Source organism: Nyctibius grandis, chromosome 13 (assembly GCF_013368605.1).
Source record: "Nyctibius grandis isolate bNycGra1 chromosome 13, bNycGra1.pri, whole genome shotgun sequence".
Taxonomy (NCBI): Eukaryota; Metazoa; Chordata; class Aves; order Nyctibiiformes; family Nyctibiidae; genus Nyctibius; species Nyctibius grandis.
In genome coordinates, this window is record NC_090670.1 from 10,983,196 (window position 1) to 10,996,042 (window position 12,847).

At 54.3% G+C, this 12,847-nt stretch overlaps 1 protein-coding gene across 1 annotated transcript in view; it reads right to left on the reverse strand.

Annotated features, from left to right (window-relative positions):
* Positions 1 to 8,906, reverse strand: part of LOC137669579 (gamma-aminobutyric acid receptor subunit gamma-4) — a 35,584-nt gene extending 26,678 nt beyond the window's left edge. Inside the window, exons 1-3 of the mRNA XM_068411718.1 lie at positions 8,854 to 8,906; positions 3,343 to 3,497; positions 3,072 to 3,139 (exon numbers count right to left, since the gene is read on the reverse strand). Coding sequence (XP_068267819.1) covers positions 3,072 to 3,139; positions 3,343 to 3,497; positions 8,854 to 8,906 — 276 coding nt within the window. The remainder of the gene's footprint in view (positions 1 to 3,071; positions 3,140 to 3,342; positions 3,498 to 8,853) is intronic.
* Between the last annotated feature and the right edge of the window lie 3,941 nt (positions 8,907 to 12,847).

Below are 12,847 nucleotides of genomic sequence, written 5' to 3' on the forward strand. Positions count from 1 at the left end.
TGCATCTCAAGGAGAAAGATCTCAAGGGCATCACAGATTCAAGCTGAGGAAGTTACCTAAGGGGATGGGGAAGGGGAGATGTCTGTAGAGAGTCTACTTGGGGAGTCATACAGAGGTGTCTTCAGATCACTGGTGACTGTTGGGACCCAGCAGGGACGCCTGGACTTGGAGCATCTGGGAACTTTGGAGAGACAGTGCAGCTAGTTGTGACTGATGCCACAAAATCCCTCAACTGTCTCTGCACCAAGTGGTTTCCTCCCCTGCCTGAGCAGCTCCTTGCCATGACATTCCCACAAATGGCAATACCTTCCTCAAGTGGGAAGGCTGCAGATGGGTAGATTAGCCCCGTGGCAGCACCTTCCCAGCAGAGCCCTGCATATGTAGGCAATTCCAAGTGCCAGTCTGGCTTTCTCACTCCTGGCTTGCATTAAGTGCACTGGGATGCCCTGGAATCCTGTACAGTTGTGGAGCCCCACTTCATGAAGCGTAAAAGCTTCTGCTGACTCTTAGAAAGAGCTAAACACATGGGTTGAGCTGCTCTAGGAACGGTCAGGGCTGTCTTCAGCAGCACTCTCCCATATGATTCTCTGGTGTCTAGTAAGGGTTGAGTTTACAGTTCTTCCCCTTGGTGGGGAGGCTGTTGTCACTGCCTTGCATCCTGTTTTCACAAACATACTGGAGATGCTGGATATGCCTGAAGCTCTTATATCTGCAGCCATATATAGAATCATAGAATCATTTTGGTTGGAAAGGACCTTTAAGATCATCAAGTCCAACCGTTAACCCAGCACTGCCAAGTCCACCACTAAACCATGTCCCTAAGCACCACATCTACACGGCTTTTAAATACCTCCAGGGATGGTGACTCCACCACTTCCCTGGGCAGCCTGTTCCAATGCTTGACAACCCTTTCAGTGAAGAAATTTTTCCTGATATCCAATCTAAACCTCCCCTCGCACAACTTGAGGCCATTTCCTCTCATCCTATCACTTCTTACTTGAGAGAAGAGACCAGCACCCACCTGGCTACAACCTCCTTTCAGGTAGTTGTAGACAGCAATAAGGTCTCCCCTCAGCCTCCTTTTCTCCAGGCTAAACCACCCCAGTTCCCTCAGCCGCTCCTCATAAGAGTTGTGCTCTAGACCCTTCACCAGCTTCGTTGCCGTTCTTTGGACTCTCTCCAGCACCTCAATATCTTTCTTGTAGTGAGGGGCCTGAAACTATGGTTGGTATTAGCCCAGTGGATCTCAAATACTGAAGGACTGGGATGGATGTACTTATGTTCTCACATACCCATCACCATGGCATAAGCTGTGTTTCTTAGGAAACCAGACTAGCAGCAGTGCCTGGTATCTCTGTTTAGAAGAGATGAACTCTGGATGTGAGACTGGATTTTATAAGCCACTCTCTACTGTTACCACCTGCATGGCTATGCAGTGCTCCTGTGACAGGGAGGAGAGCAGAGCTTCCAACAGGGGCAGAAAGGGGTAAAGTAAATGGATGAGAGGGAAAGAGAAGGAATGAGGATGTGCACTGTGGTTTTGCGTGGTTTTCTTGGCATATCCTTTCGCAGTGCAAAGCAGAGGGGACAGCCACCTATAACATGACTCTTATGCTCTACCTCCAGGCACAGCAGTGGTTGGGGAGGTGAGTACACCCAGCCCCTGCACCCTTCCCCCTGCACTGCTGCTCTTACATCTCTGTGGCTTCATGTCCACACCCCAACACGGACAGAGGAGCTTGAGGTATCTGCTGGCAGCCAGGGATGACATCCACATGGCTTGGGCTGTGGTTCTCCTCCCAGAAACCAGGCCCACAGAAACAACAAAAGGAAACTTTTTGCCTCAAGGCCATCCTTGCTGGGCTTCCTGATGTTACCCTCACAGTGCAAGTGAGCGCCCAGCCAGGTGCCCATCTGGTGGCTCGTGGGCAGGCACTGCTTGGAGGCACATGCTCGGCAGTGGCCAGTCAGAAGGGCTGCTTCAAAATGCTTTTTTGAGTGAAAGTGGTACTACAACTACAATGCCATTCCTCCATCCCCAGAGGGGTTTGTTCAGTGGAAATTTTCTACTTGGGAAACTTAAATAACATGCCCATCCTGAGAACTTTTTTTTTTTTTGATTTAAGTGGGCTGGTTTTGTTTCTGCTCCGTTTTGCATTGAGAGAGACAATAAAAACCCAGTTGTCCTGGCTGTACCTCTCCTTTGTCCTCTCCACCCCACTGCCCAGTGAACCAAAGAAGTCTGTCAAAAGACTTTCTAGAAAAGAGGAAAAAATTACTTCACAGAGAAAATAATAATGGAAGTTTCCTGTGAAAAATAAATAATCAACAGTTGCTCTCCAGTGCATGGCCTAGAGGCTCTTCAGACCAAAGAGCATCTCTGTTCAGTGTTTCAGCAGCTCCTGGTACAGTGGGGTCCTGATCCATTAGCAGAAACTGTCACAGTTCTGGTGGCATCAGCCTAAGGTGTTATGTACTGAAGAAGGGCTGTCAGACCCTAGGCACCCTGCCTGCCCCTCCCCAGCGCCGCAGGCCAGGCCTGGCCTCACAAGTTTCGCACCATCAGACCATTGCCTTGGAAACCATCTCCAGGTACCTATTTCAGTCTCCTGAGAAGTGTGCTGCTCCCCCTCCCAGCCACCACCACACTGGCTCAACCAGGGTGGTGCAACTTGCCCAGAGCATCCTGGAGCCTGCACGCTTCCCAGGCAGGAGAGGGCAAAGCCACCAGGGAGAGGTGTCTGTCCACACATTGCCAGTGGAGACCAAAGAGCATCATCATCCTTCTCCCTGAGCTCATGAGCATGGTAGAGTTGCTGAGCTCACCAAGGGCACTTGAGGACCTTGATCCTAACCAGGGATGGCTGTCAAGCCTGTCTAGCTCCAGCTATCAGCAGGTCAGAGCACCTCTTCCCAAGGGAAGGGAAACAAATCCACCTCTTCTCATGACAACATCACCTTCACACCATGTCTAGCCAGCATGACACAACCTGCCAGCAGCACTGGGCCAGCTACCTCCCATGTTCTCAGTTGTGGTGATACCACGACCATGCAGCAACGACACCACTCACCATCTGGATGACAGACACCGGCCCAATGCTGTTCACGTAGATATCCACATCAATAAACGTGGGCTTGACTGTAAAGAAAATAAAATAGGTATAAATGAGCTGGGGCCAGGATAATTTGTGAAGGGCTGAGGACCAGAGGAGCATCAGGGATCAGCGTGGCTCCATCTCACCAAGAATCCCAACTACAGCAGCCACAGAAGCATGGAAAACACAAGACACAGCCGGGTCAGGTCACCACCCATGGCCACAGGGAGCTTCAGAGGACACTTACTGCCAATGTCCGGCCTCAGCTTGTTGTCATAGTTCTTCAGCAGCGAGTTGAGGATCTGCGTGGCATCGGTCTCCTGTGCCTTGGGGGTGAGGACCCAGGTTTTATTGATGCTGAGGTAATCGTAATCATATTCCTCTGTGCTCTCGCACCTGGAGCGGAGAGACAAAAGGAGAGAGACATCGCTGTGGCATCTCTTTGGTGCTCTGTGGGACTAGGGGCACAGGTGGGTTTCAGAGATACCGAAGGAGGAGGATGCAGTGCTGCTAAGAGGCACAACATAAGGAGCTCAGGGATGTCCTCTCAGCTACACTGCTAAGAAGACACAACTCACCTGGCACCTTTGCTCACTTCAGGGTCCCCAGACATGCAGGGGCCTTGCCACCAGCAGTCAGGACTAGCAGGCATGGGGTGCTCCACATCCTCCCCAGCTCCACTTGGAGACATACTACTCATCCCCTAAGCGTGGGAGCTGGTCCCTGTCCTCTCCTGCCATGTTCCTGCCCATCCCACTCCTGGCCCTCCTCTGCTGCCAGAAGCTCCTGCTCCTGGAGCTGCCTGTTAACCCCAAATACCTCAGCTGCTCTGCCTGCCGCTTGCACCTGAAGCAGGCTTCCTCTGAGGAAGAAGACAGTGACCAAACAGCATTTTGGGGGAGCAAGGCATTTACAAAAAAAGCATTTCAGAGACAAGAGGTCCTAAAACTGCCAAGCAGGCAGCATGCACATCTGGCTTGCCAGGAACCCAGCCATCTGCCCCGAACAGATCCTGGGAAATTAAAGCCTTATGCAAACTCCTCTGCCCTCAGGCCGAGATCTGCCACAACCTGTTCCCTGTACTCACCAACCCTTCCTCCTCAGCCTTTGGCATGAGTTCCCATTTAAAGATGCTCCATCTTCCTCATCTTCTAGTTCCAAGCCAGGCAAGAAAAGCTTGCATCCTCCTTCAGGCATGATCGACTAAGCAACAGCTTCTCCCACTTTCAGTTCTGCCCTCTTTAAACCTTTTGCACCCCTCCCTTTTCGTAAAGGAGTTTTCCTAAACCCTCTAATTAAATTAGGTCCACATGGTCACCTGGGAAATTCTAATCACCTGCTGCTGCTCTGGGCAGCTCATACACAAGATTGTCCCTGGAACGACACAGCCATATGCGGGAAAGGATGCTGAGCAATCCCACAGCCGACACACCCCCCTCGACGTCTGTCATGTCAGCGTGTCACCTGCTCCAGCATCACAAAGGGTCTCACAGCAGGAGCTGCCACCATGTTGACACTTCCCAGCTGGAGCCTCGAAGCTCGGAGGTGCAATCAGGCACCACCGACACACATCTCCCTTCAGCGCCTGGGGAGGCAGAGCCTGGCAAAGGTACTTGAAGGGGGAAAAAAGCATTAAATTGATGTGTTGCAGTCAATTTATCAGATGCTTCTCTTTTAAAACCCCAGATAAAAGTTGCTTTCACAATCGCTTTAAAACTTTGCATCTCCCCAGCCTTCAGGCGCTGGGATGGGTCCCCCGACAAGGGCCGCGCTGCGTGCAGCTGGCTGCCTGCGCCGCACGCTGGGTATCGGCACATCAGTTCCTCGTCTCCTGTCTGACTGCGCTGCGCTTTCTAACGGCGCTTAAGGAGTGTTAAGCAACGCTGTCAGAATGCGCTTCCCCATCGCCTGGCTGCTGTCCGCGGCGTGCCTTCAAAAACGCAGCCGAGCAGACAGCTCCTCGCGCACCCATCGGCTGCAAGGAGGCACCCGGGACCACTGCTGCGCCCACCCGAAAGCTGGCCAGAGCCAAAACCTGGGGCCAGCCCTGCTCCTGCAAGGCACAAAGAGGGACACGTATTCTCCTGCCCGCAGCCCAGATCAGGGCAGGGTGAAAGCAATCCTAACGGCGTTCCCTTGTTGCCAAGTGTTTTGGGTGATGCAGGCTGCCTCTAGCAGAGGGGGAACAGCTACACCAAACCTTACCTCAGTGTTCCCTTGACCCTACTTGAAGTCAGCCCAAGACAGGTCACCTGCCAGCACCAAGATCTGTGTCCCACTGCCCTGCCAAAATCCAGCTCCTGCGAGCCGTAAGGCCACAGTAGAGTCCAAAACATCCCTTCAGGGCCCAAAAAAACCCAGGCTGGTTACTCTGACCTCAGCCTTCTGGCTTTCCCCTGTTTAGTGTCACTGATTAATACCCTAAGGCTGGGGTAGCATTTCCAGGGAGTTACATCCCTATTACTGATGCAGTGACACTACCAAAAATACGCTTTTTGCTAATGCAGCTAATCCTGGACTACTAAACCACACTAAGCCATCTTAGCATAAGCAAGCCAGCTTTGGCTGGAGAAAATATGCTTTTGCTGGGTGTCTGCACACACAGACATGCATCAGCTCCTGCTGGTCAGGAGTGAGACCCTCAGGCCACCCTATGCAAGCCCCTGCCTCCTTCCCAGTGGTCCCACTTCAAATCAAGAAGGGAAGAGTCCAAGAGCTATTGCAGAGAAGAGGCATTAAGGTGACATGTGCATGTCCCCCCCACAGCTGCTAATGGAAATGTCACACTGCAAACTTGCAGCGGTCCCCAACGTGCTGTGAACACTTGCCGACCCGCCGGCTCTGTCTCCTCCTCACGCAAAGCGACTGGCTCAATGACAGGGGACAGCCAGTTCTCATATGTCTCCGTGCAGCCATCAGGAAAGGCACAGCCACGTTTCCTCACCTCCACTTGTTGAAATATCAAAACACCCACATCATAGCACTCCTGCACTTGGCCACAGGGCTGGGACGCAGCCGCAAGCGTGGGCAGGAGGGATAATGGCAGGGCAGAGCTGGGGACATTGCAAGGAAACCCCTGGTCTCACAGATGCGGTCGGGGCCGTGGCAGCTCCCACTGGTGCCCAGAGCAGGAAGCCTGTACAGCAGGGAGGTTCTTTCGCATGCACTCACATATATGGATGTGGCTGGACAACCTTCCTTGGGCAACCCTTGGCATTACAGCAGGACAGTGCTCTGCCTTGCCCCCCCTAATTCTGTTTTACTCAAGCAGACGCCTGTTTTGCTGAGGTTTCCAAGCACACTGATGGTCAAAGTAAAAGCCATCTAAAGAGCTGGTGGCTGGCTCCCTCCCCCTGTGCCCAAGCTGTCTGACAAGGTTTCCCTTGGCAGAAGGAGGGGAAGAGCAACATGTGCCTCGAGCCCTCAAAGACGCTTCTGCTCCTTGACTGGTGGGACAGCCGATGGTGTTTGACCAGGACGCATACCCACTCCTATTTGCAGCCTGGTGTGTTACCAAGTCTAAGACCAGTAGAATTTTGTACTGAGACCTGCACCCACTGGGGAGGTGACACACACCCTCTTAGTCACCCCTATCCCTGAGGCAGAAATGTCCCGGAGCAGATGCAGATAGAGGCTGTGATTGTCCAGCCCCTCTGCAAACGCAGCTCAAAGCCTCCCCTGCTCCTGAGGAACAGCAATAAAATGCAAGAACAACATTTTCCTTGGTTGAAAAGCACTGTGGTCAATCCTAATCACCACATGCTAATATGTCCTTCTAGCCACCCATCCCAATGCCTCCAAGGGTTGTAGGCACCGGGATGTTCAGGCAAATTAAACTAGAAGGAGGTAGAGGATCTAAGGACAGGGGGCTCACTAAACTGTACCGTACCTGTTTCACATGTCTTTGTACCACGCTTTGTAACGTGGTCCATGAAGCCCCAATGGCCAAGTCTGCACAGTTTCAACCATCTGCCAAGCCCAGCTTTCTGGTGGTGCGATGCTGTGCAGGGATCCTGCCTTCAGGGCTCAGAGTTGGGTGCCTTGGTCCCAGCCGAGGCAGCACCCTGGGAAATGCTGGTGTATTAGGCAGTGGGGGGACAGTCTGGGGAGTGCTGAGTCACCCGGCACAAAGCATCCAGCCCACTCCAGTGCCAGTGAACGGGTCTTGCAGCTTGTGCTGGGAGAAGAGCTCGCACACATGCAGCACCTGAACCAGGCTCCTCACCCCAGCACCCACCATCAAGTGCAGGGAGGCGAGATTCACCCCCTGCAAGCTGCAGCCAGGGAAAATGCAGTGAATGCAGAGTAAGACCCTGATATAACTTGCTCCTTTTCTCCTTCTCCCACAGGCTTCCTCTCCTGCTCCCCCACAACATGCACAGACACTCGTCCTGGCAAAGCAGGGTGCAGGGAAGAAGCAGACATGAGGGACTGGGCAGAAGGGTAGCTGGGCCAGCTACGGGGTAAATCTTCCCGCTCAAGGGCATGTGAATACATGACTTAACTGCTCCTCCATGTGATTCTGCAGCTTACGACTCACCCTCTCAAAATGCAGTGCTCGTGGCAGTGCGCTTCAGGGACGGTAGGACATGGGAACCAGGACCACCATGGACTCCGCTCTTGGCCCTCAAATGCCCCCGGGGAACCAGCACGCTGGCGAGAGGCTGGGTGTCAGGGCACGAGCCGTGGGGCAGCTCTCGCTGTCTCCACCCCAGGAAGGCCAAGCCCCGGAGGACCGCAGGAGGGACGGACTTTCTGCCCACACCTGAGGTCGGGAAGCCTTGGCAGAGCCAACCACTAGTAGCAGGATTCATGCTCCCTGTCCCTGACTGCATTTGTAATAGCATTTGATCGGCTTTAAGGTGGCTTATTCTGCCAATTAGCTTCAACCAGTAAAATCCCTCTTCCCCCAAGCCCTGGGGGCATCAATCTGCTGACAACGTGTTCTTTCCCCAATCTAGCCATTAAACTCACCAGCAGGGCTAGGAATTGTTAAAAAAAAAAAGGGAAAAAGAAACTTGAAAACCCCTTGTGCGTGGGGCCTTTCATCGCTGTTTACAGAAAAGCGCTACGAACCGCCGGCCCTGGGAGAGAATCGTGATCTGCCGGTGCCAGCCCCACGCCTCCGCTCGCCTCCTCGCCCAGCGCCCCAGTGGCATCGGGCTGGCATCGGGCTCCCAGCCAGCACCCAGAGCTGGGACCTGGGGCCAACCTGTAGAGCAAGGCAGGAGCCCGCGCTGCCCTCCTCCTGCCAGGCTGCAAGCCCTGCAGGGGCTTTCGGGATGTCAGGGGATGGAGCGCAGGGAAGGGGACACAAGCTCCTTCCCACCCAGCCCGACTCGGCGTGGAAATGCCCCGGTGATGGATGGAGCCCCCAGGAGGTGCTGAGCTCCCTCTGGTCCTGCTCTGGGCACCCCCAGAAAAGGCTCAGCCCCCGGCAGGATTCAGCCAGCGAGGTGATGGCGGGGTGGAAAAGGGAATGTCCTCTCGATTGCCGGCATGCGAAGGGGGGACCCGGGGTGCAAAGGACGTGCAGGCAGTAGGTGCTGCCGCGACCAGACCTGATCCTGCCTCGGGGCCGGCTGGAAGGAATCGCTGGGGGCACAGAGGTGCCCCAAACCCCCCGCTGAAAACCGGCGTGGGGGAGGCGTGGGGGAGACATGCTGCGACTCCAGCCCCCTCACCTCCCATTGCCCTGACAGGTAAACTGAGGCGGGGGGGGGGGCCGTCCCGGGCCGGCGCAGGGGGGCTCACCCTGGCGCGCAGGACCGGCCCGAGGGCCAGGCAGAGCAGCAGCACCGTCCCGGGCATCTCGGCGAGGCGAGGACCGGCCCCGGGGGGGGCGGCGGCGGCGGTGCAACCCTCCCCGGCGGGCTCCAGCGCGGGGCCGGGGCGGCGGCGTGGGCCCCCCGCTGCCCGATGCGCCCGCGCTCCAGCCCCGCCGCCGCCCGCTCGGCTCCGCGCTCCGCGCCCCGCTTCCGCGCCGCCGGGGAGGAAGGGGAAAGTTGGGCATCTCTTGTGCGAGTCCGCGGCGGGGAGGGGCCCGCGCAGGGTCCGACCGCCCCGCGCAGGGGCTGGCTCCCCCCGGGGGCTGCGCGACAGCGGGGGGGGCGCGCACGGCGGAGCCAAACCCGCGCAGCTGCCTGTCGCCGGGGAGCGAGCACCGTCAGCTGGTGTGAGGATCTCTCGCTCCCCCCTTGGCGTAACGAGGCACTTGGTTTCTCTTAATAGTAGCTTTTTTTTTTAATGCACAACAGTTGGGTTTTTTTAAAAAAAAAAAAAAAAAAAAAAAAAGTGCGGGTAATTGCTGTTAAATACGCAATAGTCAGTCCCCGCTGAGCTGAGCTGCGAGGAGATGCAGTCGGGAGAGGGTCCTTCCCTACATGTTGGGGCTTCTATCCCGCAAAAAACCCGGGAGGGTGTGTGGGTGGGAGCTGTGGGACAGCCGGGGCCTGCGGGTGGGCTGTGGGTTTTCAGCCTGTCACTCTCTGCTCTCCCGGTTTGCCGAGCTGCACTTGGGCGTTTCTTATCACTGCTGGCATCCAACTTGTGAACAGGAATAACAGATTCCTTCTTGGCGAGTTTTGGGTGAGAGCTGCTCGCAACCAACTTTGTTACGGCTACATGAGGTATCAATAATTATCCTTCATCATCTGGTTACAGCCGTGAGTTGTAGGAGCCTGTCCCCAGAAAGGCCTGGTCCTGCATCTCCCAGAGGGTCTGGTAACACTAATGACAAATGGGGATTTGGTGCCATCCCTCTGGACAGGAGTGGGACCATCCCTGGGACTGGAGTGGGACCACAGACAACTGACTGTCTCACTGCTGGCCCTGTCACAGCCTTCCCCACACGAGCATGGACAAATCACTTCTCTGCTCTCCATCTGCAGCCTTGCTGGTAACCATGGTCTCATTTGCTCAGCCGGCAGGGTAGGAGATACCTGTCCCCAGGCACGTTCAGTGCCTAATAGCCAGGACCAGTCTTGGCAGGGCTAGGAGTGCTCCAGGAGTACAAGCAGCAGCACACCTGCGTGATTTTCAAGGCTCTCCTACGCAGGCTCTCCCTTGGTGATTCTTGCAATGATCACTTTAAGCCCTCAAGCATGAGATCTGAGCAGCCTCAAAGCCACAGGAGCCAACTGCAGGCATCGCAGCTCCGAGATGGCATCTCCCTGTAACGAAGCAAATGCAGATTATGTTTCCTTTACTGCATGCAAAGAAGCCTGCTCTGGGATGGCAGAGTCATGTCAAAAGAGTAAATAATGAATATCAAAGCAGCAGTGAAGGTGAAAAGAGCCCTTTAAGCTTCAAAGCAAGCCACTGGATTGCCCCAGAAGTTCTTCAGGGATCCAGATGAAGCCAAAGCTGGGAAAGGTGCAAGAGCAGCCGCAGGAAGGACATAGCTGTCGAGGATTCTGGTCATGAACAGATCACAGAAAATCCAGGGGTTCATATATGTGCTCTCAGCTCCCCCTCAAGACGCAGGATGTGAAGTGGTATATGGGGAAATTCATGGGACTGATTTCTTTTGACCACCCCTTCTGCTGCCTGAGAACTGAGAGGTCTGGGGAGGACTGGTACTTGGAGAGCTGGAGACAGTCTGAGCAGCATTAGGGAATCACAGCATCCATTCATGATGCCGTTTTGAGGACACCTTTCAGGCGGTTGTATGCACCAGGAGCATCCGAGCAGCTGTCGTTCCCAGTCTTGTCCTTCATCTGCAGTGGTTTCTTGTTGTAACTGGTACTCAGTCTTTTCCTTGGATGAAGGATAAGAATGAAGCGTGTTGATGGTGTAGGAGAGCAAGGGGAGAGTGCTGATTTTTAAGAAAACACCTTATTTATCAACAGCACAGGCTCAGCCAGGGGGAAACTGATTTCAGATTCATGGTGAATGATTTTGATCAGGAAAAAACAGCCTCAGTCCAAATGGTGAGAAGGACAAAATGTCCTGCACCAGTTCTTTGGGAGGAAACAGCCCCCATTTTCCACTTTGAAGAGACATTTGTTTTGAGGTCTACTGTCCTGGGATTCTCCAAACTTAAGCAGGAGATGAAATGTTTTATTCAAGATAATTTTTGTCCCTTCTGGTGTTTCAGTTTAACCAGCAAACTAATAAACCCTATTATTTGCAGAGTCCTCATGAGCACTGAGCCCAGGGGACCATGCTGCCACAGTAAATGAGGGTTTGACCGTGCAGTCCTCACTGCAGGGTTTAGCCCTGGGAGACGAGGAGACAATTCCAGCCCTGGCCCAGGATCTCAAACCTTGCAAGGTGGGCACTGCTTTCAGAGGGAGATGCTCCATAGCCAGAGAGTCCTGTATCAGTCTGGGCACATCTGCAACCCCTTCTGAATCCCGCTGTGCTCTCTCAAAAGCCCCTTTGCAGCGTCAGTCATGAAATCTGTGCTGCCCGCTCTCGCGTTGGTGGGTGGTGTTCATAGCTGCAGGCTGCAGCAGCAGGTGAAGGCAGGAGGCGATGCTCTGCCCTCTTCCTCCTGCAAGGGGCTGGTCACTCCTTGCCTCAGGCAATGCCAAAGACAAGTAGTGTCTCTCTCCGAGTAGACTGCTCTTCTTCTGGGCTATGTCAGGAGGGCTGTACTGAGGGAAAATAGATACAAGTGAAGAAAAGTACTAACTAAAGGAGCTCGTTTCTGAGAAAACTCAGGCTCTTGGCGTTTGCAATATCCTCCTCAGACAGATGTCTTTCAAGGGTGGAGGAGCAAGGTGACCCACAGCAGGACTGGAGGACCCCAGGCAGAGACAGATCCCAGAGGGCTCTGCAGGAACAGGTCAGGCTTGAGAGCACCGCTGGCAGAGCTGGGGACGCCAGGACAAGGAGCTGCCAGGGTGTTTGCAGGCAGCCACTGCCAGGGCCATGCAGCAGACAGCTCTGAAGGGCTGCATGGAGGTGAATTTGCCTTCCCCTCCTCCCCGTTACTGTTCCACGTCATCCGTCTGAGGACAGAGCACAGTTAGAGCCACTGTCCTTGATGCTCACTCTCCTCCTGGTAATGAACCGGGGCTCGTGCTGTTACCTAGCCAGTGCAACGCAGGGAGCAACGCAGGTTTCCACACCAAGGTTTCGCATGGATCTCCTCCCCATGCCCACAGCTGTGGGTTCTGACAGAATAATTTCCAAATTATTTCACATAAATTGATTAGGGGGTTGGACTAGATGATCTCCAGAGGTCCCTTCCAACCCTAACCATTCTGTGATTCTGTGATTCTGTGATCAGGCTGCGAGTCTCCTACAGCAGCATCCGTGAGGCTGAGTATGCCGACACGCCTGGGACAAGAGAGGTGAAGGGCATCCGAGGAGAAGCTGGTTGCAGGGTCCCTTTGGAAAAACTGGAGGATGAAAAACCCTATATAAGCCTCAACCCTTTTCTCCAAATTGGGGCACATCCTGCACGGTAGAAACATTTGTTTACTCTACCAGGGCATTTGTTCAACACAGGCGAGGTTTTGTCTTTTTCAGGCTCACCAGGAAGACCGGGCACAGCAGCAGATGCTGCATCTGGGCTCACACGACATCAATAACTTCTCCAGCTGGGCTCTGGCTTCCCACCACCATGGACAGCAATGATTTATGAAGCAGGCAGGACACAGTTCAGTTTTTAGGTGCTGGAGTGAACTTGCGGTGCTGACAGATAAAAAAAATGTGTTTGGAGCCTGAACAAATGTGACGTGAACGTTTTCCAAGGAGAACGAAGGGTGTGGGAGGACAGCCCAGGCCGTAGTGAGAGCTGC